The sequence below is a fragment of the Caloenas nicobarica genome, chromosome 8, assembly GCF_036013445.1.
Source record: "Caloenas nicobarica isolate bCalNic1 chromosome 8, bCalNic1.hap1, whole genome shotgun sequence".
In the NCBI taxonomy this organism is placed as follows: Eukaryota; Metazoa; Chordata; class Aves; order Columbiformes; family Columbidae; genus Caloenas; species Caloenas nicobarica.
Genome location: NC_088252.1, coordinates 27,274,417 through 27,302,200, shown reverse-complemented (window position 1 = coordinate 27,302,200; position 27,784 = coordinate 27,274,417). Strand labels below are relative to the sequence as shown.

Below are 27,784 nucleotides of genomic sequence, written 5' to 3'. Positions count from 1 at the left end.
TTCGGCTCGTTCCCCTCAGCCGCCGCCGCCGCCATTTTGGGTGGCGGTTCGTGCCGGGCCGGGGGAGGAGCGGCCGGGCCGTTCCCGCCCTCCGCTGCGCCCGCCGGTCCCTCAGCCGAAAATCTGCGACGGCTTGTGCTTCAGAGCGTTCGACTTCGTATTCGCTCCCCTCAGGGGACATCGCCTCTCCCCGCGCCACTTTAATGCCAGTTTAAAATAATTTTTTCCAATTGCGGCCCTGAGCCACCTGAGGGGAGAGGGGAAGAGTCGCATCCCGGTGCCAGCGGTGTCACATCTGTGAAGTTTTTTCAAGAAAAGTCCTTAGTAAAGACTGAGCGAAACGAGCCAGTGCAGCTGTCATGTTTGGCGCAGTCCAGATTTTAATCCAAACCGCTTTTCTTTACCAGACTTCGGCCCTAAACGCAGCTGGTTTTGGAAAGAGAAGGAAGTAGGGCACGGGATACAGCAGCAGGTATTCGGCAGCCTTTTTAAGGACATGGGTAAGCTCGAGAATTAACATCGTTTGTGTGCAGATGTGTCTGCAGGATTCCACCGTGTTGGGCAATATGCTCATTTATGCTGCACAGCAACTGCAGAGCAAGTCCACAAGATTTAGTGGGAATATTTCTGATAGGGATGATCAGCATGGGGAGCAAAATTATCTTTCAGTAACATCAGATTTAATGGATCTTTCTAGTTTTGTAGTGGGCCTTGTTTGGGTCCAAAATAGGTTGCTGTCATCTTTCAAACTCCGCTGTCTCAGAATTTTTTGCAGGCTGATGTCTTAACAGTTTGATAGTGACAGTCAGGTTTCGTGGCAGTGAATTTTGGCCAGTAATAACTGTTGTGATTCCGGTGATGTAGGTGGATGCTGTTTCCAAACTAATTATAGCTTTCACCAGTTTCTCACATTTAAGGACAGTCATCAGTGATACCTACATTGTAAACTCCCTTCTGGGACTTAAAGCTTCCTACTGAGTTCTTTATTACAAGCAACATTACCTGCGTGTTACACAAAGTGTGGTGAGCTGCAGAAAGTCGTTCCCGAATTTGCGTTGAACATACCAGCAAAGGGAGTGATGCCGTGGAAATTCCATAGATGTGCTTCGTTTGAATGCAGACCGAGACATTTTGTTTACACCAAATACTGTGTCTATCAGAATATGTCCCTGTCTTAATTCAGGGAAATCCTAACTTCAAAAGATTATGTATTGGGAACTCACATCTGATGAACTATTGCCTTTTGACAGTGACTCTTCAGATAGACAAACCTCCCACTTCTAGAGCTTTTATGGTGATTAGATTACAGAAAGCTTCTGGAAAGGTAGAGAGATCATGAATTTTCAGGGAAAACAAGTAGTTTGCTTACAAAATATCCAGTGTTTTTTCTTCTCAAAGCTCCTGTGGTAGTGTCTGGGACATCTGGGACGCAACTTTAACTTGTGAGGAAAATATGCTCAGAGTAGTACCTGTGCCTTCCAGTGTTCGAGAATATTAGGGGAAAAAAAGCTGCTACCCAAAGTGTTTAAGCTAACCTGGTTCATTTTTTATTGAAATGGGGTAAAGAGTATTGAAAGAAACAGATACACTTGCAGAGCAGAGGGGGTGGTACATTTTTTTCCTACTTTTATAGCTCGATCCGGAAAATAGGACCACTGCTTATAACTAGAAGCACTCAGTGGAATGTACACTGTCCCGATCCTGTGTGTAGTTTGTACTCAATTATTGGAAAATTAAGTCAGGGGTTGGGGAGATTCCTGTCTGTTAAGTCCTATGTGTCGACCGAGCTTGGGTTCCGTCAGCAGCCTTATGATTTTCCATTATATTTATTGAGAAAAGTCAAAAGTCATGATGGGAGATGCAGTCTATCAAGTGCATAAACTAAATCACTCAGAGATTTATGAATATCAGAAAGAAGAATTTGATTTAGTTCTTTGTGAAGATTATGATCTTTCAGACTATGGGCTACCGTGTGTTTTACCTCCAGGAGGTTTCTCAGAGGACGAGGGTTTGTTCTAGATAGAAGGATTTCTCGCCACAGCTAAAAGTGGCAGAAAACTGAGTCACTGCAGCCACATCTGTTGCGTAAGTGTAGTAGCAAAGTCACAGCAATATGGACAGGGTAAATTAGTCAGGGTTAATTAGTCCTGATGGTATTCCATGTAGGCATAGCTACTGGTGTACCAATATGTAAACCATTTTGTTCAAAGCTGCTGTAGGTACAGAAACCCCTTCACATTGCAATCTGGATATACAAAAAAGGCAGTATTTCCATTTGACAATATTTTAGAAGATGCTTAGAGAAAAAGGGAAGAAAGCATCTCTTTCACTAGTGCTCTTATTCTTTTTGGTTGGTCTCACACCACAGCTGCCTTAAGAAAACAGGGTATTATAAACGTACAGCCACGCCAATATTGTGCCATTGTATGTATGTAAAATTGATGCTGTCATTTCAGAAGGACATTTTTGGTACGGAAACAAGAAAAAATTTTAAATATGTAAAAAGTAGAAATGTGTGAAGTCTGGGAAACAAGAAATTCTATCAGTGTGTTCAATTTTTTATCCATTGAATATAATTGACAGGTAGTTTCTTGTTGCTTTTAGCTTCTGCACTTGCTGTTTAAGGAAGTAATCACCAGGTAAAATATTTTGCATTACCAAATTGGAAATCTCTTGTATTTACTATGGCTTTTGTTACATTGAGTTTATTTTATAACCTTGTATTTACAGCTGAATGGTTTGTATTAACTGAAGTGAAACTCTCTACTTTTGATTTAATTTTCAGGCATATTTTAAAGCTGCTTTCTTTTCTGATTAAAGATTCTGTTGTCTGATTCACAGGGAAATGCAAAATCCTTCGTATTTTTTGTTCTCTGTCATCTTTGAAATTGCCCTAGCTGAACATACCTATTGTAGTCACATAGTTGATACGATGGAAATCACATTACACTGCCAACCACGCTCTAACACTTTTTGCTGAACCACAGCTTTTTACATAACGAGGGTATGAAATCCAGAAAGACATACCTAAAAATAACAAAGGTTTAACTAAATAACTGTTACAAGAGATGTGGAAATTCAGGATATGGCACTATGAATCTGTTATTCTGACTGGCTCACCTAGTTGTACATTTAAAGTCCAGCTCCTTCTGAGGACGTTATGTACCAATTCGAGGAAAGATGAGAATTTTAATGGGTAAAATTGCTTTGCAATCTAATGTACAAATATAAATAAAAGCATTGAAAAGTTACTATTACATAATGACATAAAGTCATTGGTCTCGAAATTAAAAGGTATTTTATAGCTCTATCAATAATTTGCTGTTTAGTTGTAGTATCGCTTCCTTTGAAAAACAATTTCAATGTCCCTGAGAAACATTTTTTCAGAATGAGTTTTAGAATTTTGTGGCCCCCAAAAAAGTTTCTTTGTGAATCAGTCTCATTAAAGCACAACTGAAGCTCTGCCTCAGCAGAACATCGTTATTAATAATGAAATTGGACTCTAGTACATTGGTACTAGCATGTTACATTCCTCACTGTATCTTGAGATTATAACTAGTCAGGCTACAAAGGTAGAAAACTATATGGTGTCTCAACCCAGAAGTTTATGAAAGGAAATAAAAAACCAAAAACAAACAACCTTTTGTTTCATCACTGCACTTTTCATAGCTACTTTTTCCATATCTTTGCAAACCTAAACACACATGTGCTCATCCCGCCTCTACCACCTCCCACTGTGGGCCCTGTAGTACTGACTATGTAGGGTGTGGTTTGGGAAGGATGGAATTGGAAAGCCAGCGCATTCTTTAGCGACCAGAACTGACTCAATGCCCTAATAAGTAACAATGACTTTTCAATGAAGTCATTTCTCCATTGACCTTCCCTCTGTGTTCTTGGAAAACGATTGACAGAGACAAGGGCCTGAGCATTACTGATGTCATTTTATGAGTAACTGTTTGAAAATAACTGAGAATCACCGCGGTTGTGTTCTTTGGAGAATCTTCCTTCAAATCCAGGCTTGACTTAAAATCACATTGCCGCATCATCAGATTTAACATACCATTCTGGCAGGCATAGTTTTCTTACTCTGTACCTTCATATGAAATACAAGAACATGCTTCGCTCTTATTTAATTATGTATTTTCGGAGGAAGACTATCCTTCAATGCTCTTTGATCTGTCTTTTTCATATGGTAGCATCTGAAGAATAATTTAGAGTGTGACTTCAGTCAAGACATAGTCAGGATTAATCAAGTGCATTTTGTTTAACTGTAGTCTAATCTGTTTAGCTCTCAGAGGAACAATTACCACGTTATTTTTGTACTGGTTTGATTTTACCTGCCGACACTCGGAAGACCAATTTTGAAGCACAGACCAGTTCCCTTCTGAATTCATGATTTTGTGCCATTGGCCTGTCTTAAAAAAAAACCAACCAACCAACCAGATATTTTTTATTCTAAAGTAGTTTCTCCTAGAAGGACGTTTTGTCTAATTGTAGGTGCCAACAACATAATAAATTATGCATATAATGCAAATTCTCTTGGTATGATAATGTTCAAACTTCACATGCTATTGCAGTACAAATCTCTGTATCTTTTTATATTTTTGCATATTTCTCAGATTGGAAAATAATAGTGATGCAAATAGAAAGATGTGAATTAGGTTCTGCTCACCTTCCAAACCTTCAAGCAGTTACAGGAAAGATACTCAGAGATGTCTTAACCTCCCATTAAGGAGTGGCTCTAAATTATATTTGCTCCTGAACATAAGGTTAGAGTAGCTTGACGTAGTTATCATTCGTGTAGAATTTGAGCTGTCTGGCCACGTGTAGGTACTAGAAAGGAGATACAGTTGGCAAGGAGGAATTTCTCTCCACAATACAAGTTTCCAGTTGGTTTAAGAAGCCAATTTTGTAATTTTTCAAAGTGTCGGACACAGAGGATATGCTGCATGGGCACTGTGCTTAGGCATATAAAAATTGTGGCTTGCCAAGCAGCTACATCATAGAGAGGCCATTCTTATTTCAACGAGCATTTGGATCTCTAAAAAAGAAAAAAAAAAAAACCAACACAAACGCAGAATATTTAAATTCGAAATGACTTTTAGCCTCTGTTGTTCCTCCCATATACATACACACAGCTTGATAGATTTGCGTTACAAATAGTTATATACAAAGAGATAACATGTTCATTATTTGTGAACTTTGTGCTTGATTATGCAATTAGAAAATGTGTAATTATCAAGTTATCTTGAAAATCTCTTTCAAATAATAATGTAGATTGATCTGAAAATATTTCACTAATATGTTTTGTCCTAACCATACATTTAGGTAAAATGAGTTACTGCAAATGGCTTTCCTAGCCAGTAAACCTATCTCCCTATTATAAGAAACAGAATATTATGTAAAGCTGAGAAGATTTGTGTTGCACATAGAAAAATTCTCATTAATCCTGGGGTTTATCTGCTTCTTCAGACTCAAAATGGAATAGCTAGTATTAACAAAAAAGTAGACTGCTGGTAGGATATTTTATGATAATCTTTTATCTGGTATGCAAACACAGCTATTTGTTTTCATTTTACACAGAGCGCCTCCAGGTCTGGAATCCAACTGCACTTGCTGGACATTGGAACAGCCGTATCAAATAATACCTAAACTTAAACTGGGGTCAGCTGTGAATATTGTGTCAGGTGAAAAAGATGTAAAAAACCATCACACACAAATAGTAAATATACAAAATGGAGCTTCGCATAACAGGGACTTTGATTTAAAAGGGACGTTATTACAAAAAGTAACCTACATAAGATTGAGCAGGACCGATCCAAGTAAAGCACCGTGGTTTTCTTGGGCTCCATTGAGCAACTCCAGTTCTTTTGCACTTATTTTCACTTTCCCCCCAAGTTCTCTGCTGTAGCTCCATAGGATGAAAAGCCTTTTCTAGGAAGAGCTCGACGTGCTGACTGAGGTTTTCTGCTCAGTGAGCGGGCAGGGGGAGGCACAACGATCCCAGGGGAGAGTCGGCATGGAACCCTTTGCAGGAGCTCAGCAAACCCCACACCGCATGGTAACGAGTCGTGATGCCACACTTGCCTTTCAGAATTCCCCTGCTGAAGTAGCAATAACCACAGGCTGCTTTCAGGGGAGACAACTCAAAGACATACTTTTGCAGAAGACAGCACATTTTTTGAGGTTAAATCTGGGAGAAAAAAATTATTTCTACTCTCTGAACACTATTTCTGCATTTAGTCTTATGTCAGGGTGTTAGAATAATTTTTAGATGTGCCGTTAAGCAGCTACTGCCTCTAGGATGTCACCTTTTAGTATAGCACTTGATTTTGCCTGAGCCTCTATATTCTCTTCAACTGTATTCTTATTTTACCTATTTGAACTGCTTGAGCCAAACAGTAATTTTTTCACTCTCAGAAAATGTTCCCACAAAGTTAAAATTCCTTCCTGAGCAATTGCTTTGTTAGCCGATTCTTAATTAGTTGCTCAAATACACTTTGCCTCAGTTGTATGCCATTTTGTAGTGAGAGGCGGTAAAGTGAGGATGTGCAGCATCTACAACAAATCCTGCTCTTGCTGATATTTCCTTGACTCTTTCTGTGTCTAGAGGCATGTAAAAACAGCAGTATGATGGACCATTCATTGACGATACATCTGGCGTGGATGCCTGTCATCCCTTTTGAGCTAGAAAGACATATTAATACTGCTGTCTTCTTGGATAAATTATTAACTCATAAATTACATCCAGCCTTCTGCCCTGCTTCCCTTCCGACTTGAAAAAAAAAAATTATATGCAATCATTTCAGCTTATTTTTTAACTTGTTTTTCAAATTGTTACCCTAACCTACTGGTTTAAGGTTGCTTTTTGATGGAAGTTTGCTCAAGTCTTTTGGCTGACAGTAGGAAAAATGATTTGGACCACAAACACTTGAACAGGTCTCCTATCTTTTGGCTGTCTTCAGTCTCACTCGGATTGTCTCTTGTGCAGTAGGACACTGCTGTTGTGTTCAAACGCTGTAGAGTTCCTGTGCATGTGTCCCCTTTATTTTTCTGTGTCCATTCAGAACCACTGGTTACACTGTATTTTAGCTTTTTAGTATTCAGAAAAAAAAATACACTTTAGTTGGAATGGTACTTTATAGCAACAGAGTTTCACAGAGTAATGACCTGCACAGAATTGAAAATCAGCCTAAAATATCTCAAAGTGTCCAAAACGGTAGGATTCAATGCCTTTCCATTTATAGCACTGTAATCATGTTGTACAAGACACTAAAATTACTGAGAGATGTTCTCGATCTTGGTTTCAGGTCTGGCCTGGATCAGATGTTAATGAAGCCAAAGGCCTGTTGATGTCACTAGGCCAATTTAGTTTTAGTGCTCTCACTCGTTTAACACTGTCCCTCGCCAGACTGTGCTTACGTACGGCCTGAGTATTAGAGATGCCTTGAGGATCTCCTCCCACAAGCCCTGTTGGAATTTGAAACACCACATAACGAGCACTTTTTTCTACTTAAAGAGCTCTAGATATTTTTCTTTTTCATTTTTTTGGACACTACGGTATGATTAATTATAAGATAATGCACAGTATTCTGTTTCTTCAAAAGTAGAGACTGCAAAACAGATCCCCAGATGGTGCAAATTAAAGGTAGTTCCTCTGGCTTCAGCGGCCGTTTGCTGATTCACATCAGCTGAACATCTGCTCCTGTGATTAGAAAATAAACTGAGGGCTCCCACATGACTGCAAACACTAAGCAGGAGGCAGTGCTGTTAAAATTTATGATCAGTTTTAAAGCTCTCTCTGAAATAGTACATGAACCTACTTCTGATCTCAGTTATTCTGATTTAATACGCCTTTTTATTTAATGCAACCTTTGATTGTGGGATTGCTTTTAATTTACATTGGTGACGTTTTCTGCAGTTGAGCCTGTATACGTTCAGTTCCTAATGTGCTAGATCAGACCTGTTGCAGACAAATTTATATATCATGAAATGACCATTGCCAAAAACATTTCTTGATGCTGGAGATGGAGTTGATCACAAAATCCATCAGCTGCAAACAGCTGAAGGATATGAATCCATCATGAATCAGCAGATTGTGGAGCTGCACTTTCCTGCCTTTGTCCTAGCTGCTCTACCTTCCAAACAGAACAATTTCCTAATAAAGGCAAGGGAAGAAAATTTCATTTGAGATAAAAAAGTGAGGAAAGGCGTAGTAAAATGACCCATTTTGGTGTTCCCTGCAAGATTCAGGAATATATTGTTTCCATGCCAAAAAAAAATCCTTCTAGGACAAAGTCATCCTCTGGTAGCACTGCTGATCGTAAGATAGTGACAGAAAACTTTTCTTTCGCAGCCGCTTGTTTTGGGTGAGTTCCATAATGTTTCTAAAAGGAAAGGAAAACTTAATGTCTTGTGACAGGCCCGGGAACTCCAATATTCTGGATTCTGTTCCAATTGACTGTCTGCGGAAGGAAAAGTCACTTGCCCTCATATCATTAGTTCCTCAGGCTTTCAAATGGAAGGAAGATCCTCAGAGCTGTATTTAAAAAATTAATATATACAATATGCTTAGATAATTAAATGCTAGTATGAGGTGTTAGGTAATATGTGTTTCATGTTGTACATAGAAACACTAATAGGATCACGAAGCCAGAGATATTTACGGGAGCATCTAAAATTTAAGCTGCCTTATTTCTGGCTGTTAATGCTGCCAGTGAACAGAATTTAGCATCTAAAATGGCATCAAATCCAAGATGCATCTTTTATGCAACGAAAATGTAAATGTCCAGATGCAGATTGCTATTGTGAATGCTGTGTTTCAGGCTAATTTTGCAGGGAAACTGGAATACATGACTGAATAAGAAATTTAGAAAGGCTGAAGGATTGATATTGAGTAGAGATGTGGAAATACCCTAAGTATGCATATCTCTTTGTTACACTGTAATGAAGAAAATGAGCACTTCTGAGCAGCAGCACTAACGAGGCCCATTCTCATAAGGATTTCTGACTGAGCTCTCCATGATTTTCTGATGTCTGATAAAGGATAATATTTCTGTTTCAGCTTTTCTTTTCGGGGGGAGAATAATGGTCACATAATTTTCCTGAAATATATGGTATCACTGTAGGTTCAGGAACTCTATGCCTCTGTCAGATCACCCACATCAACCCTTTCTTTTAATGTCCATTACTTTTTGTTATGTTACAAACTCCTTTTGGTTCTGAACTGGTATTCAGTTATAAATCACTACCAACTTAATGTGAAAAGCAACACATTTTAAGGCTAATGGCAATTCCAGTTTAGGAACACATAATTATAAACTATGAGGTAACTTTTGTCCTTTCTCCATTGTGGTAGTCGAGCCTGTGAGATAGATATGATGGAATTTTGTAGTGTTCCTGCAGGAGAATCATGTAGGAGAATGGCAGCCTGGTGATCCTGGGTGCTGTAAGGATTGACAGACCATTTTTTGCAGTATAATACATTTGAGTAGACTATGAGTAACACTCACCTGCAACTTAGGAAGTAGAAAACTGGTGTAAAGGTGGCTTGCACTCCCATCTGTTGCACAGAAGATGTTGAGACAGACTTACCTGCCTATAGATACACTCTTGAGCTATAGCTGATAGTGTACATTTTAGTTGAATGGTAAAAATTGCTTTTTCATAAAAATAAAAAGTGAAAGGACAGAGAAAGAGGGAGAAGGGAAAGGGAACACTCTCCTCATGGCCAACCAGGAGGAGAAGCAAGACAAGTTACCCCAGTTTACCTCCCCTGGGCTCCTCTCCAGTGCAGTGCGTGTTCCTCCATAGAACCTTTCCCATAGGATTGAGGTAGTTTTTGTTTGGATCCTCTCAACCAACTATGGATTGTTCCAGCTTATGGTGTTCTCAGTGCTGACCAGAGCACACTTTAATCAGGGGCATGTGTTGCACACTAACAGGTTTTTAAGCTTTGGACATCTATATTGCTGGGTTATGCTTACCAAACATTGAAATGACTGTTGTCTGCTTGTTTTTTCCCCTAGTATAAACCAACGGCTGCAAGCAAGAGGCAGGAAAAGGAAGGAAAGAATGGGTGTTTCCCATGCTGGTGGCAATGATAACCCACCCTTGAGAACCCACCATAACAGCCGTCTGGGGGTTGAGCGTGACGGCACGAGGATTCTCGTGCCAAGGAGGTAAGTTTGGCTACTGTCAGAGGGGGCCACAGGTCACAATGGTGCTGTTACAGAATTGATCTTGAAGTCACTAACATGAAATAGTACCATGGACCACTGGCTTAACAGTCAAACATTATCCCCAGCTTTCTCCGAAGTTATGTTCAATTCTCATGAACTTCAAAAGATGTTTTGAGTAAATGTCAGGCTTGTTGCTTTGTCAACCGTGGCTCATTATTCATCTTAAGCTACCCATGGTATGAAAATCTCTATTCCTTCTAAAGAGCAAATTACAGGAGGGATTCCCAGGAAATACGAACACGGTTTTTAATCCTCTCAGCATTTACATGATGTAAATAAATCAGAACCCTGTGAAGGAAGTAGGAAAAACTTAATACAACTTGTTGTATATTTGAATTACATTGCTAACATATTTAATAGGTTTTTAATTACACTTAGTGAGGTTGGTAATACCAAGACCTCCAAAGCAGAAGAAAAAGCACGGAGAGTGAGCTCCTGATGTAAATAATTGCATACAGAGGGTCTCCCTGTTCCAGAGGCAGTTGTGTCAGCTGGGCGCTCTTGTTCCTCCCCTTTTCCTCTCTGGTAGTACAGTCAACCCAGTGGGTTGGAAATGCTGTGAAAGGATGAAATTATCAAAAAAAAAAGTTAAGGTCAGAGGCTGCACCGCTGTGGTACCTTCTTCACAGTGAGGTACTCCTTCAGTGCATCATACTGCTTGGATTTAGTAGCTAAACAATTTTAGCAGAGGAACCACAAGTACTCATTTAACTATGGGTCATCTAGAAATATTTCGTCTTTTTTAAAAAAATCAAAGACGGAAGTACAAATTAACAGAATAATAGGAATGATGTATTCATCAGAGTAATCTGTCAATTTTTTCAAAATAATTTATCTTTAGAGAAATTTTCTTATTTTTAAAAAATATTTAATTCCATAGAGGTTCAGGTTGAATTGGAATGTTTACTTTTAAAGTAACTCAAACCAGCATTTTAAAAATCAGATAAACGTGGTATTAAAGCAAATGCATTTCTTTGACACACTTCAAAGAAACAGCAGTTTCGACATCACTCACTGTTTTGGTCCACAAAATGCTGTACTTTTGAAACACTGATCTTTATGTGGAATGAAAACAAATGTAGATTTTACCTAAAATACAGAAATTTAAATGTAACAAATTGTTATTGTCAGGTTTGTGAATACTTAATATCTGAAAATAAGTCACATCAATGTTGTAATCAGCCAGTTTTTGTCTGAAAAGTGATGTAAAAGTTTTTCAGCTGTGTGGTTTAAGCCTCTCAGAACAGAGAGTTCTCAAGCTCATGTTGTGTCCATTTGAATTTCTAATACAACCAGTTTCATTTTTATTAACTGCAGTATGTCTTCTATGCCACAAGATGTCTCAGTGCAGAAATGCTAAACTTCATACAAGTGTTTTTATAATATTACTCCATTGAGGTGAAGATTTTCTAGTATTTGGCTTGGGTTTTCCACAGTACTTGACAGGGGCTTTTTAGGAGCACATGAGAAAGAAAAGTGTATACGAATTTACCCATTCACGTAAGCAATAAATGATTATTTTAAATGGTCAGTGAACCAAATGACTCATTGGAAAATCTTAATCTTCAAAAGGGAAAGGAGCAATGTATAGCCCTTAATGAGCAGGTGATAGCTGAGAATTGTGAAGAGCTAAGAATATGTCTTCCTAGGTAGGTTAAATAGTAGAACTATTTAAACTACTATATTTAATTTCCACAACATTTGGTTTTAATAAGATGTTCTATATTTTCAATTACTCATATTCAGGATTAATATTCTTTACAGTGACTATAAGGAGCCACTTATTTGCATAGCATTTTCTCTAAGGTTACACTATCTTGGGGCTTAATGTTACTGAAGTCTATGAAATAGTTGCCTGTAGTATGTCATATATGTTCAGAGAGAATACACATGAAGTTACATATGTGAGCACAAGTAGGAACACTTGCCTATGTTAGATGTTTTATTTTAAAATAAGCGAAGGCTTCTTAACACAGTATTGTCACAGAGGGGAATGCAAAAATCACTCAAGAGCTGTGGGCTGGAACGTGGGGTTTTTTTCTTCCTATTACTTTGTGTATCTGTGTACGGTTAGTATTGTCTTTGCCCTGAGAACTTTTCTCACCCGTTTTTCTTTTCTCTATCATTTTCCATTGTATTTCTGTAGCTTATCTTCTCTCACTTCCCTTCCTGCTTAACTTCTTATACACATTTTCTGTAGCATACTATTCCTTATTTTCCTTTACCTTTGTAGATAAACCAGAGTAATTCCATCTGGATTTGTATGCACTCATGTTGGTCTGCAGCGTGTAAATAACTGATGAGTACATAAACATTCATATTGTGAACAGCTATATATATTTAGGTTGAACCTAAATCTTCAACAAAGGAAAAAACATGTGAATTTTGTCAAAAGCCATTGCATTGTGTATGAATACAGCAGTGGAGGTCTGGGCACGAGACCCAGCTGATGAGGAGACCAACATTTTATTGTGTGTATATATATATATATCTGTTTACAGAACGCCTTTACATTTTGTTTTGCACCCAAAGGAGATGAGGGATTTTCACACGAACCTGTGATGGTCCTAAACTAAAACATAACTTTTCAGAACTATGAATCAGTTAAGAAAACGTTGAGAGACTAGCATTCTTTACTGATTCATGTGTATGCATTAGGTAAAGTAACTGAAAACTATTCATTAAAGCACAGTTATCTTTTAACAGCCAAGCACAATTTTAGGGGAGATTAGCCTTTGTTTGGATCAATGAAATTGCTGCTGTGGTTCCCAGCTGTATTTCCTAAAAAGAAAGAATACACGTGGCTCAGGTTTCAGAGCTCAATGGTTTATTTCAACTCAGAAAATTACTTATTTTAGCAGATATTCCATGAGATTTGGGCTACTTAAAGCAGTAGTATGAGGTCTAGAAACTCTTCTCATCAGTCGGGCAGTATATGAAATGTAGAACACAAATACAATCTTTGCACCAAGGAAAGCACATTCTAAGGCTAAAATGGAACAGATGAATAAATATAGGGAGAACAAGGAAATAATGAAAGATATGAGCCAGGCCCTTATCATAAAGCTAACAGCTATTGTCAAGATTTCTGCATACATCATAGGAAAGGAGCGCTTTAAGGAAGGACCTGAAAGAAAACAATGACATGGTTTTGTAAACATATTTGGGTAGTTCCAAGTATAAGGGGCAGCGTGAGAGCAAACATGAAAACACTCAATGAAAATCTAATAAAAAGACCGGGAAAACTGGCATCACCATTTTGATAACTGGTGAAGGACGAGGAAAGTGAGAAAGCTCTGCTGTGCAGAGAGACCTGCTGGTGTAAATATATCACTGGGCAGGGGGACACAGAGGTGACAGAGGGTGAGGGAGGTGTCTCTCGATCTCAGCCCAACTTAGCGCTAGATGTGCTACAGCTACACTGCAAACACGAGCAGTACAAGAACATTTGCCACAGCTAAAGAACAGAATATTGTAAAAAATGAAACAAGCTAATGCACAATTTGTTAAAATTACATGCATTCAAAATAAGGTGTGTTTGGGCTTGTTACTGTTTTATGAATTTGTATTTGCAAATTTGGTGTGTGCTTTGTAAGTAGGGCCTCCACCCTCCAGAGTTTACATCCTAAATTACAGAGACTCATCTAATCTAGCCTGCGTGATCTGAGGTGTATGTCCAGAATCCTTACACTTGTGCTGAACAGGAATACTTGAGCTAATTATGAGTGGAAGAAGTCTAATTGCAGCAGCACATAACTCAGCATAGGTCATTTACTTTGGGAGGAAAGCCTGTTTTGAGCAGCTTAATATGCAGACAACGCTTCAAAGAATTGTCTTCCTTGGCAGTAGACTTAGAGCTTGTCTGATATATGAAAGTCTTTGATTGTTTCAGTTAGCGTGTCAGAAGTGAGGAGGAGATGGCAACAGAGACATTTTGAGTAACTCTCCCAGCTCTACATTACTTGATTTTGAAAAAGCCTTGTCCTGCATTCCTCATACACTACACTTGCCTTTGATTCTGCAGAGTATTCAGTTATTGGGAGAGCTGTCTCCAAGGCAAGAGACTATCCAAAGTCGCAATGGTTTCTTACGCTGCTCCGCAGCTTCCCTTAAAATAGCATTTCATCCCACAGGAAGTATGTTTTGTGAGCTCCATGACAGCAATTTCAAAACTTAGAAAGCTCATCATGATCTTATCAATGAATGGTCAAAAGGACAGTTCCGCGTACTCTGCATTTGTCAACTTGCAAATTGTCACATCCAAACACGTCCCAGTCGATAATCTCCTTGATAGGGCACAGGATGCAGCATGCCTCAGGTATCCTAGATCCTACCCTTTGTGTTTCACAATCTCAGATATGTAACATTGATTTCTTCATGGATGACTGTTCTGTCATGAGCAGTCTGAAATAAACAGCGACAGCAAACTTTGTGTAAGAAATACCAGCAGACACTGGAGGACTTCCACACTTCAGCTACAATATAGTTGTCATGCCTCTACCACTTCATTGCAGTTGCCCAAGACTGCCAGTATGCATCAATAAAAAATGCAAGAAACATCAGGGTGTGATTTATTAGGAAAGCTAATGAAAAAAGTTCCAAAACCTGAAGCAATATAAACAGCTGAGGGGAGGCGAACTCTTTAAGGCCTTTCATCCTGTGCAAACTTTGTAACTCATAGACTTTGGTTCCACTGCCAAGGGGGGCAGCACTCTTAATATTCTGATTTCTCACCTCCTCAAAGCACCTCAAAAGCTTCAACAATCCTGAAATTGTATTTAGTGAACAACCTATATAAATATAATAAAATAAACCAAAATGTATCCAGCAATAAATTATCCTTACAACTGTGGACTGTATTTTTAGCTCAAGTAGAATTCCAGTTTGTTGTGCTCTGAAACATAAAGGCAATTCTGCTCATTATATTGTCCAGCCAAGCAGTCAAAAGATCTAAAACCCTCCATAGCAGGATGAAGCTGTAAAATGCCTTCGTCACTTTCTTGCTATTGATTTCAGTTCTTGCAGAACTGAGCCAAAAGTTCCACTTCCTCCACACCTTCGTGCCCACGGAATACGCTTTTTCGGTGATCCTTCTCAAAACATGTGGAGCAGACACGGAGATTCTTTACTCCAGGTGTAGAAAAGAAATTTTAAGCAGTGGATTCCAAATCCTCTAACTCCTCATCCTAAAGAAGTCTCCCAGTACCCTATATACTCGTGCTTATAGAAAAAGACCAACTAGCTCCATGAGCAGAGAAACTAATTAAATCTGGGCTCCCGTGGATTTATGTCCTCTTGTAGGCTCTCCTGCAGTTAAGATGAAACATTTGTTTCCTTGGGGATTAGTCTTCCGTAGCTTATCAGCCTTGCCTTCGCTGGGGGCACCAGTATGGTCACGTTTCTCTGTCTCTCTGATTTTTTTTAATTAAACTTCAGGCATATAATTCCTTTGAGAACCTGCTCCTCTCTCCAACCTGACTGATATTTGTTTTAAGGCTTAAAAACGGTAGGGGTCTCCCTGGGCATTTCTTTAGGAAATGAAGCTCTTAGAAAAATCAATTTTTAAATACTTGATATTCTGTAAATTGAATGGAATAGAGTTTGTTTCTTTCCTTTGAAGCATAATGTAAAAGATTTTCTTCAAGTCAATATAAGTATCATTTAATCTACTTTGATAACCTGGGGAAGGGACTGTGTGCCTGAAAGCTTATTCTCTTTTTTAGCTATATGAGCCGGTCTATTATACTACTTTGTTTCTCCCTTCAGAACTTGCTTCTTGTCTAATTAGAGACTCCAGTGCACTCTCATTAAATCTTTCAAGGAGTATTATTCCCTGAGGAAGTCCTGAGGCCAGTGAACTAGATTCGGATGTGTAACAGACACTTGATTAGATTAAACTAGTGGGAGAATATGTAACATACACATGCAAATGTTGATAAGTGTATTGATCTGAAGTATTACATATTTTAACACTGAATTGCTTGGTTTACAAAAATAATGTGTTCATTTTTGCAGACTTTTAAAAACTTTTTTTGGGGACAGAAGATGATATTTTATATTGAGCCTAAATCATCAGACCAGGCAATGACAAGTCTAAATACTTGTTCTCCTTTTGGAAATGTAGTCTCAACATGACTCAAGATTTAGCCCATGGTAATGACTGTCAGTATTAATAACAGCTTCTCTTGAGAAACCTTCCGTTGTTTACTATTTCAGCAAATTCACCTGATGATTTTTTGTCTTTGAATAATATATGCATGAGACAACAGGGTACGTCTGGGTGCTTCTCGTGCCGCTTCATCTTTCGATAACTTGAAATTCCTGCCTGTTTATTAGTAAGAACTAAATGTAAATTTTTTACGTGAATTACTCGGCATGATCATTTTGCCGTGGGAGAAGGGCTTACAAGCTGCCCCTTGCCACAACTTTTTCAGAGGGCATAGCTGGAAAGTTCATTTTGCCCAGGGACTGTTGAGGCACAGAGTGATTAAATGACTTGTCTGCGGTCAAAGATTGTCATAGATGTTGGGAAACACAAAAATCCAGCTATCTAAGCAAGCACCTTAACTGCTGGAGCATCCTACCTCTGCAGACATTGCTCAAGAAGGCAGAAGTAACTGGGCTGGATTTTCTGGGACTGTGTATCCAATAATTAGATGGTCTCTTTTCTCTTGCTTTTAAAAGAGCAGGCCCTATTAACTTTTCAGCCTTAGTGTTTAAACAGTTTTCATGGTTAATACAGTTCAATTAGTCTTCTAGTTATCAAACCTTTGTTGCTTTAATGTCATTCAGAATACTAATTCATTCCTTCATGAATCAGGAAATCTGAAGAGAAATTCCATTTGGAATTTTTTTTTTCTACACACTGTAGTAATATGATTAGCAGTTTTGTGCCACATGTCAAATTTAATCAAACTTAAATTTATTAGTAACAAAATTTCAGGTGGCTTCAATACAGGCAGAACAGGATCCATCAAGATCGATAACAAAAATGACCAAGAAGCCAATTCCCTTCATTCCTTCCCCTACTTATCCCCCCCCAAAACCAACAGGGATCAGCACTTGGCTGGACTGATCCCACGCTGGTGTCCACCCCTCTGCTCTTGGCTGAGGATCAAATCCAGCAGCACAGACACAAAGAAATATGTGACAAAGGGACATCAGACCTACACCTTACACACAGCACTGGCTCTCAGCTTTTGGCTGTGGCAGAGCGGATCCTGTCTGTTAAAATCTATTTGGAGTAATTGGTTCTAGAATGCGATAATATCCAACAACTATTTCAGATTCATAGGTTCTCTTGTACATAACTAAGAGGTTAAGCTCTAAAATGACTATCCTTTCACATGAGAAAACTATACATGGAGCATTTATTACGAAACAACATTTTATCTCTCTCTTTCCTTGCTGAATGAATGACTGGCTGTTTTACCTCTTGACAAAATACTCGATTTAAGCATTTTAAGCACTGCTCACCTATTTTAGCACTTGCTAAAATTCAGAAGCTCAAGTCTACCTTTTTCATCATTCAACAGCGACGCTTCTGAGCTGAATAACCCTGAGTATACCGTCACTAATAAAATGCTGCAGAGTAGTATCTCAGAAGCATCTGCAGGTATAACAGCATAATTAAATATTGTCCAAGCTCTTTATAAATATTTACTCATAAGAGGTCACCAGTATTTTCAGAATTAGTCTGTCCAACAAAATACGCTGATTGAAGTTCACCAGAATTTGATGACAGGAATTCTTAGGGTGTTTTGATTTCCTTAAAGACTGTACCTGTCTCCTTTGATCTGCTGGAGTGTTTTGTGAATGTGATGAGTTTGTGGAGAGCTTCTGCCAAACCTTTTCCTGTGATAGCACAACAGGGTTGGACGTACCAGTTTCTGTCACTGCAGTTCTTCTTCATCTTGAATTTCCTGGTTATTTCCTCAGCGTTCAAAGCTCCAGGCAAATCCTGCTTGTTCGCTAGCACAACAACTGGTACATTCTTTATAAATTCATTCTTTAAAATGAGTTCAAATTCTTTCTTTGATTCTTCCAGACGTTGCTTATCAGAGCTGTCCACAACATAGAGCAGTCCATCTGCGTTTTCCAGGAAATTGCACCAAACCTGCCTCATTTTCTGCTGTCCTCCAACATCCCAAAACGTCAAGGTGAAATTTTTCCCCATTTCAATCATATCAACATTAAAGCCGATTGTTGGAATTGTTAGAAAAGTATCATTATACTTGAACTTGTACAACAGTGTAGATTTCCCTGCAGAATCAAGTCCCAACATGGGTATGTTAGCTTGCTTCACTTTGGGGTGTTTGGTGTTCTGGAGGCCCATCTGTGCTGTGGTGCTCTCCGCTAAGCCTTCAAACTGGAATTTGCCGCTGTCCGTCACACCAGTTTTTGCCAGAAAGATGTCGTTCTTCCTCCGTGAGATGTAGCACAAAGAGCCAGGAAGAAGAAGCAGCAGCTTTGTGCTGTGAAAAGTAACTAAAAGCTCTGTACAAACACATGCTGGCTTTTATCAACGTGATAATAGGCAAACACTATTTATGAATGTTGAGTGCCAAGCCTGTGGGTGGAACAACGATGAGTAACGTACCAAGTGGTCACAAGCGCGAAGGTTACAGTCTTCAAACATGTTTGAACGTTGATCCACGCTTACGTGACCGTTTAAGAGCTCTTTACATTGTAAAATTGTGTGTACCTGGTTATGGTCCCCAATGCTGTGTTCCGGGGAACTGCTGTGTGCCCTGTTTCAGTGTGTGCCCAGAGAGAAAAGATCCCTTTATTACTGCATCTGCTTTGGAAAAGAAGTGAAATATAAATGCAGGGGAAATCTTATGGTTTGTCCCTACTTAACCAATCCACAAAATGACAAGGTACCTGAATTATCGGTGCATCTCATCTCCCAGCAACAAATTAGTCTCAGGAGGTTTCTAATGTGAGTCTACATGGGAGCAAACACTCAATAAAATGATGAGCGAACTCCACTGCAAAATGTGCTCTGCTCTAACTGCCTCACCCTCCATCAGCTGCTCTTCTTCCTCACCCGTGCATGAGGTTGTCTGCTTAGATTACGCCAAGTTGTAAACGCGGTGAGTTACTCTGCATGGGGGAGACTAAATGTAGGTCTTATGATGTGGCCATTACTGCGATGCAGCTACTTGAAATTAAAAATCAGCTTCGTTATGCTCTATTCTGTTGTTACCCACTGATCTAGGATGAAGATTCCTTCAGGAAAGGAACAAGAAGGGGGAAAGTAACTGACCCCAAATCAAAAGATCATTTTTTGGGCAGCATTCTAAACAGTAGAATAAAAACAGAGGATGTAGAAAATTTAGTCTAATATTATTTAATTCATGTCAAATCTCAATTTTTTTGGACAGTTAGTAGATCTACATTGGGTCGATCCAATGCATACCGAATATTGCAATAATTATTTGCCCTTATACCCAGATGCACTAGTATTAGTTATTGCCATTTGTCTTTGCTTGAGAAAGCACATAATCAGCAAAAAAGACGTAAAGATCTTCTGGCTGAGTGAGCCGCTGACTGATAGGATAATCATTTTGATAATTGCGAAATTAGTTGCTCAGATATTACACATGTTGCGTAAAATGAATGTCAGTCTTGACAGACGAGTTGTCATCTGGTTTCTCTTGAAGCAAAAAGGGTTAGACCAGAACTAATTGGGGGCAATAGAAGATGACAGCGACATACTCACCGTTGTGCGTTTTTTCATGTTTAATAACATGTATAGATTACAAGTAGGATTTGTTTCAGGAGCAGGTAATGATGTATTAAACCAGGGAAGAAAGTGTTTACATTTCTTTATAAATAATGTAGCGCCGCCATTTAACCATTACTCACAGTTCTCTGCTCTAGATGTTTGCTCCAACTGTATTTGATATTCATGGGCTCAACTGTTATTTTAGTAAATCAAGACTATCACTTTAAAGAAATGATTAAGTGATGTTTGACTTTTTATGAGCTAATTACATTTATTTCCAGGACAGAACAGGTCCCTTCTGAGGACTCCATGGTTTTGCAGTTTTTAACTACCCAGGTCAAACATGAGTTTGGTTCAGAGCACGATTTTGTGATGCAGAGCCGCAACGATTTCCCGCATGGCTTCGGTGTTTATCTACCAGCATGAGATGGAAACAGAGCCATCCGCATCTGCACAAGATACAGCAGGACGCAGCCTTCCTCACACCGGTTCTACACCTCCATTTGCACCAAGAGGCGAATATTTAAAGAGCGAGAGGTCTACCTTTGATGTGTCCAAAGGTGTGTTTGCTCTGCCGGGTGAGGCTATCTTGCTTGTGCAGGGTTTGCCTATACATTCGGTTTAAAAAACCCACAGCAATAAACCAAAACTCAGATGATTTTCCATCAACTAATCTGAACTCAAACTTTGCACAACAAACCTTTCGTAAACTGTGTAGGTTTACATAAACTATGTAGATTCCCAAGTTGTCCAGGCAGGATATTCCACCATGCCGCGTGCTTTTGTATCACAGAATCCCAGATTGTCAGGGGTTGGAAGGGACCTCGAAAGCTCATCCAGTCCAATCCCCCCGCTGAAGCAGGAACAACCAGATGAGGTTACACAGGAAGGTGTCCAGGTGGGCTTTTGCTAAATGTGAATCCCAGTTTTTAAAGGTTCCACCACCCAGTGCCTTTAGTGTAGTTTTTAATAAACCATTGTAACTTTCAATTTTCCCTGAAGCTGGTGCATGATATGGAATGTGATATACCCACTCAATACCATGTTCTTTGGCCCAATTATCTATAAGACTGTTTTTGAAATGAGTACCATTGTCTGACTCAATTCTTTCTGGTGTACCATGTCGCCAAAGGACTTGCTTTTCAAGGCCCAAGATAATATTCCGGGCTGTAGCATGGGATACAGCATATGTTTCCAACCATCCGGTGGTTGCTTCTACCATTGTAAGTACATAGCGCTTACCTTGACATGTTTGTGGAAGTATAATATAATCAATCTGCCGAGCCTCTCCGTACTTATACTTTAACCATCACCCCCCATACCATACAGGCTTTAACTGTTTAGCTTGTCTGATTTTGGGGCAAGTTTCACATTCATGAATAACCTGTGAAATAGTGTCCATAGTTAAGTCCACCCCTCGATCGCCAGCCCATTTATATGTTCCAGGCTCCGTCACCCTCCCTAAGAAGTATCTTCTCATATTTAAGTGGAACCACCTGTGTTCCAGTTTGTATCCAGTTTGTAACGTTACAAAATATAATCAATGTCATAATTTATGGAGGCTTGGGGGCGAACCCTCAGCACCATCAAGCCTAGAACCTGCAGCAAGAGAGCAAGTTGAATTTGAAAACGCCAGCGTCTTCTTCCCTGGAATCCATATACCGGGATGTTTAAAGAAAAGAACCCGCTGGAGCCCCGCGGGGCCGGAGCCGCTTCCCCGGCGGGCGGAGGCGGCCGCTGCTCGGAGGGGCCGGGGCCGGGAGGCGCCGCCCCGCCCCGCCCCGCCGGGCGGCCAGAGGGAGGCGGGGGCAGCGGCGGCCGCGGGGACAACGGGGACACCAGTGACGGTACCGGCAGGGGGGGCAGCGCGGCTGCTCATGGCGGGGCCTGCGGGCGGTGCGGGCGGTGCGGAGGGAACGGGCCCGGCCGCCTCCCGGGGCGGCGGGGGAGCGACCGGCCTGCCGGGGGTGCCTCGTGTGGACACAATTCTATCGCCGCGCTTTCCCTTTTGAAATAGAAAACGGTTACATGGCTTTTATTTTTGTATCTGTTTTCTGCAGCCGGCAGTAGATTTCGTCCTAATGAATTTTGGCCTTTTGGGCTGTGCCCTCTTAATTAATCTGTACGTCGCGAAGGGTTTCCCGCAACGGAGAATTAAGATTGTTTGGGCAATTTGAAGTGAGAGCGAGTCGCTGTTAAAGGCTATTTAAAATAACTTTAAAAGGATTGTTATACTCGACCATCACAGCCCAGGATATTGCAAAAATTCCTCTGGTTCTCGTTGGCAGTAACCCAGGCGAAGAACATAGGGAAACAGGAACAGCAATAGATTTCCAAGTTGTTTCTGCTGGTAGCTTAAAAAAACCCACTTTTTTCTACGATTTAACATTATAGATATGGTAGTAATCTTTAAATCAGACTATTCATTAGCTATCGTAATTATTAGATTTTAATGATAATGAGAATTTGCCACCTTTTTGCTGTCAGGGAATTCCCGAGCTCTAGCAGAGTGAGAAATGGATCTGACGTTAGAGAGCATGCTCAGTACACGCTTGCTTACAGTTGATTTGAAGTCCACCAGTTGTATCTGTCAGCACAATCTCAGACTTTACCGTGTGGTTCCAGCCAGCCGCCAGCTTGCAGGAAAAATCACAGTATTTCCCTGGAAGGAGCAATTCTTGACTGGGTGCAACTGGAAGCCAAAAACTGCTGGGAAATAAAGCCTGGAAGCCATGAGGACCTGTCCTGGGCATCACTGGAGTTCTGCAGCTGCACCATCTCCAAACTAAAGTGCCCGCTTGACTTTCAGACCTCACTCCTTCAACCTCGTTACTTTAAGCATTTGAGAGGAAGAAAAGAGGATTTTCCCGTAAGGGCTGTGGTGAGGGTTTTCCCCTTTAATTTCCCCATTATTCTCTGCGTGTGTTTGAGGTTCTGTGCTTAATGATACTGGAGGATGGCTGCCTGTATTTTGAATATTATTTTCTCAGATTTTTCATTATGTAGCAGAGCAGGCATTGATCTCCAGTTCTGTTCTTCAAAATGGCTTTTCTGTCCATAAAGAATCAAAGTCCTTCTAAGCAGATTATTCTTCCATTAGGTAGTTAAGAACTGATCAAACTTTGGCATGCTTTTACTTTAAATTGATCATCGAACCCTGAGAAATGTTACTTATATAACATCAAATATATAAGCACTGATATATAACTCAGGTTATTTTCTTCCAGTATGTATTTTTCATATTGTTCACGGAAAGTCAGGCTGGTATATAAAGATAAGAATTGAGCATTTTGATTTTTTCCTTCCCATAAAGCTGAGAAGTAAGTACCAGATTGCAAATCTGATTTTTTTGTGGTTATAGTCAAGTTCCCTAAATGTAATCTGAGCACACCCAATGAGTTTCCTCTGCATCTGCCAAATTTATCTTCTCTTTTAACTGTGTTTGATTCTTGTGAAGAAAAAGAAGTGGATCAACACGAAATTTCAGAGGTTTTACGTGTCTATATGATGGGATGTTGGTCATGTTAGGGAGTGAATCCTGTTAGGATTGAAACCTGTTAGCATGGAGCATTTTTGGAGCCACGCAGCTTTGAAAGGGATCAGTTCTTCTATTTAAGTAGCTGTTTGTGCAAAACTGCTTTAATACATTTTAAGTGATGCGCTCTGCATCGCTGGGGAAGTGTGCACCAAATGCTTCTCTTAATGCATCGTTAATTTAAAGTCAGATTGTACACAGAAATACAAGGCAGATGGGCTCTGGCAATTTAAATTCTCCTGGATTCTAGCAAGCGATGTTGGGGTTTGGATTTATTTTTTAAAAAATGTAAAACATTTACAAGCCCTGCAGCGATCATTTAAAATGTAAGTTAAATAGTAATTAATTGTGTTGTGAAATGGAACGTTCCATCATCCTTCCCTGTACCTTTGTGGATACCTTACAGTGCAGGGTAAATACTGCAAACGTTAGAAATTGTTGGGAGCTCCCACAGTGACAGCTTAATTATTTTGTAATTATTTTGGGTTAAACGTACTTTATGTTCACAGCCAATGTAGTTTTAAAGAAATACAGCAAAGGCAAGTGCTACTAAATGGGGGGTAGAGGACTGAGATTCTATTTTTAAATCTAGTTTTGGAATGATGTATAGATTTGAATATCTAGTCCTGACACCACGGTAACACCTTCAGCGTGGACTCCACAGGTTGGGCTCAGACTAAGGTGTGCGTCCCAGGCCGAAAAATGGCTCCGTTTCATCTCCATCACGTGTGCCCGCAGCTGCTTTCGGTTTGTGTGGCTTTGCTGATGGAGCTGAGCGAATCTGTCGCTTTGCCATGCACCGGGGGTAGGGGTTTTCATGAAAATAATGCAGGTGGGATCCCTTCTTCTTTAAACCCTAAATAGATGGCAAGTAGCAGGAGGATTCTGTAGCGTTTTGTTGGTTAAATGGAAAATATTAGAAAAATTTAGAAAACTTCTTGAAGATTTGAAGCTCATCTGCTGCAGTGGATTCCATGCTGCTCCCATTCTGTCAGCTGTAAAGCTGCTGTGCCAAAATCAGTTGCAATGCCCCTTTATTAAATCGCTTGATTTATTTTCTAATATGTGCTTATTAACTGATTGCCGTATCATGCTGCGTGTTGTGGGAGCCGTTTCTCTGGGCAGTGCAAGAGTCGAGTCTGTCACGACACGTTTGTGTTTGCGGCTGCAGCTCTGACGCTGCTCGTCAGGATGTGGCTTTGCTTGTTCTCCCCCATCACCATTCAGTCAAAATTGAGGACACGGAGCTGCTCCACCCTTACATGAGGGATGAAATATTTCCTTGTACTTCTCTTTTCACCTGTTTTCTTGGCTGATCTGCTCCAGCTTATAAAAACTACTGGTTTTTAGGACTTCCTTTAAATAAAAAATTTTTGAAGCTTCTGAACATCAATTTGCTGAGCACTTTTGTAGCCATGAGATTTTGTGCACAATATTCCTTCCTCAAGACTGAACGGAGTCAAAGATGTTGTGTGGAGATCTCTGGGATCACAGTGCTCGATGGGTGATTTTTGTGGAGATGGGGTCTGTGCAGGGGAAATTTCTGAGCTGAAACCTCTCAGGTTTCAATCGGTATCATCAGCTTAGTGTTGTGCTCGTTCTGGGACACAGCAGAGATACGTGGGGTACAGGATGTTGTAACCGCTGTGCCAGCGAGTCTTGGATCTTAGACGAGATAAGAAAAATATAATATTTGAATAACAGCATTCTGAATACTACTTTTTCCATTTCTTTTTCAGCAAGAAACATGCTTCAGGACTTGTGGTAGAGATTTTGGAGGTCACTGACGCACTTCTGCAAAGTTCTAGTCACCGTCATGTATATGCTAGCACTAAAATGTTTTTTTTTGTTTCTCCTTGTATTTTCTGTCATAACAATTTGGTACACAACTTTTTTCCCCAACGCTGGGATTGAGCAGACAAACCTCATGTATTTCTATGAATACGAGCCAGTTTACAAGCAACGCTACCTCTTCACATTGCGGGAGCGCCTGAAATGTGAAGACATCGATCCGTTCCTGGTCATCTTGGTGACTTCGCATCCCAAGGACGTGAAATCAAGACAGGCCATCAGGAGAACGTGGGGATCTCAGGACTTGTGGTGGGGACATCGAGTTCTAACCCTGTTCTTATTGGGGCAGGAGACTCGAAGAAAAGACGACGCTGCTGTGTTGTCAGTGGAAGATGAAAACATCCTCTACGGTGACATAATTTGCCAGGATTTTATGGACACTTACGGCAATCTCACCTTGAAAACGATCATGGGCTTCCGGTGGGTCACTGAGTTCTGCTCAAACGTGAGATTCCTCATGAAAACTGACAGCGACGTCTTCATCAACACCCCGAACCTGGTCAAATTTCTTCTGAAGCTGAATTCCTCAGAAAATGTTTTTACTGGTTATCCTCTTATAGATAACTTCGCATACAGAGGCTTTTACAAAAAGGCATACATCTCTTATGACGAATATCCGTTCAAGTTGTATCCTCCCTATTGCAGTGGGATGGGTTATATACTGGACGGAAAACTGGCTCTGAGGATTTATGAACTGATGAGTCATGTCAAGCCCATTAAATTTGAGGATGTTTATGTTGGAATTTGCTTAAATATGCTTAAAGTGAACATCAGTATTCCAGAAGATAATAAATTTTTTCTTTATAAAATTAATTTTGATATCTGTAAGTATCGACATTTGATTGCAGCACACGGCCTTACACCAAGTGAAATCATCAGGTTTTGGCAGGATTTATCATCAGACACTTCAGTTACTTGCCTTTGATTTTGTATTTATATATAAACTTAAACCTATGTGGTGTAAAAACGTTTAAAGTCCAGGGCAACGCAAACCAAACCCAGAGCTGCCGATGGGACATCGACTGCAGGCGGCGGTGCTGCCGGGGCAGAACCACAACAGCAGAATTTCTCTGGGACGTTCAAATATTCCTAAATAAAAATACTGAGCATTCACAATGCGCTTTCTCATGTACCTGCCCTGACGTGAAATGTCACCGAGCAAGAATGTTTATGCCAAGAAAGCAGCCTTGAAGATAATTCCCAAATTACTAACTGGATTTTTTTCTTACTGTTTTTGCAACTGAATCATCGTTTGCCACCTTCGTGTGTTTGTTCTCTGCCCAACAACCTCCTTTGTTCAAAATATCACCTATGATCCTCCCAAGGGTTTTACAGCACTGAATTTAAACGCAGCACCTCTAGAATTGTTTGCAGAGTGTTACAAACCTGGGGACCCACTGGGGTCTGCAGAAGCCGATGGGAAATTCTGCAAATGTGATGCATTTTGTATCTAGGAATAGCTATAGATGTAGAAAATAGAATTGCTTGGGTGTCTGATAACGTTCACGGGCTCCTACAGGGCTCAAGGCAGCGGAGTTTGTGTGCGGTGGAGTTATCAGACACCTCATACATCAGGATAATCGAAACGCACAAATACACATCTGTGCACTGATCCCGAGAGTGCTGGAACCATGCAGGGAAGATTAGAACAGATGCATTTATATAGTGACTTTATATCTGTTTTCCACAATAGTTCTCTTCAAATTTTAAAATAAAAAAAAAGAAATGCTAAGATTTGTATTTCTTAAAGAGGACAAACTTCATTATATCTGTAAAGATGGGTATTTTAATCACTTTATTCGTATCTGCAAGGCCGAGTTTTCAGTAGTTTACACTTCTAATAGACAACAATACAGAATTGGCAATTGCATTAACAGGATTATTCTTGACACGTCCACTACACAGCGCAGATGCTACAGGTACCTCCCGGAGCTGCCACCTCCTGCTCCAGCGGGGCCAGTGACGTATTTACACGGGGCTGCTCTTCACGTCGTCTCTTAGAGACAAATTACATGAGGTGCAGAAACCTCTAGGACCAAGTTTGAGGTTTCACCATGCTTTTTACATTGTGATTATGGTCAGTATTGAATTTTGCTCTGTACAACAACTGCACATGGTTTTATGATGGAATTATGGGGTGTGTTATTTGGTTTTAGATACAAAAATGCGGTCTTGGGGAGAATTCTCTCTTAGACAAGTATTTCAGATGCCAGCGGTCTAAGAATGTATGTTAAGAAGATAAAAGTTTTTAAAAAATAGATTTCTTTTGTTAGACTATATAGCTAAAGGTACAGTATTACATAAATGAGGGCAGAATGCTGTTGTGGTTCTAGAAACGGGTGAAACTCCGGCTATTCCTGTGGTTTTGGGATCTGTGATTTGGTCGATGTACTGTTGTGAGATCCTGAGCGCTCTGTGAGAGATGTT

The 27,784-nt window shown here is 40.0% G+C and overlaps 2 protein-coding genes across 10 annotated transcripts; one reads left to right on the top strand and one right to left on the bottom strand.

Moving 5' to 3' along the window:
• Positions 1-8: 8 nt before the first annotated feature.
• Positions 9-27,766, top strand: B3GALNT1 (beta-1,3-N-acetylgalactosaminyltransferase 1 (Globoside blood group)). 9 transcript variants are annotated; one of them, XM_065640290.1, is made up of 7 exons: positions 9-472; positions 10,029-10,181; positions 18,289-19,336; positions 20,253-20,531; positions 21,104-21,194; positions 22,597-22,852; positions 25,246-27,766. In XM_065640290.1, exon 7 carries the CDS (start codon positions 25,323-25,325, stop codon positions 26,280-26,282), a length of 960 nt encoding a protein of 319 aa, XP_065496362.1. In that variant the 5' UTR covers positions 9-472; positions 10,029-10,181; positions 18,289-19,336; positions 20,253-20,531; positions 21,104-21,194; positions 22,597-22,852; positions 25,246-25,322; the 3' UTR covers positions 26,283-27,766. The 9 variants fall into 9 exon arrangements, with proteins under 9 accessions (XP_065496362.1, XP_065496361.1, XP_065496360.1 ...); XM_065640289.1 differs by having other exon boundaries at positions 9-500; positions 18,289-18,400; positions 20,293-20,531; XM_065640288.1 differs by having other exon boundaries at positions 9-500; positions 18,289-18,400.
• ARL14 (ADP ribosylation factor like GTPase 14) lies at positions 17,910-18,597 on the bottom strand. The gene has a single exon (XM_065640297.1). The coding sequence runs from the start codon at positions 18,574-18,576 to the stop codon at positions 17,992-17,994; it is 585 nt and encodes a 194-aa protein (XP_065496369.1). The 5' UTR covers positions 18,577-18,597; the 3' UTR covers positions 17,910-17,991.
• Positions 27,767-27,784: the final 18 nt, after the last annotated feature.

Excerpts from the sequence above, each read along its gene's own strand:
- ARL14 (XM_065640297.1), bottom strand. The coding sequence starts at position 18,576 with ATGGGCCTCCAGAACACCAAACACCCCAAAGTGAAGCAAGCTAACATA.
- B3GALNT1 (XM_065640290.1), top strand. The coding sequence starts at position 25,323 with ATGTATATGCTAGCACTAAAATGTTTTTTTTTGTTTCTCCTTGTATTT.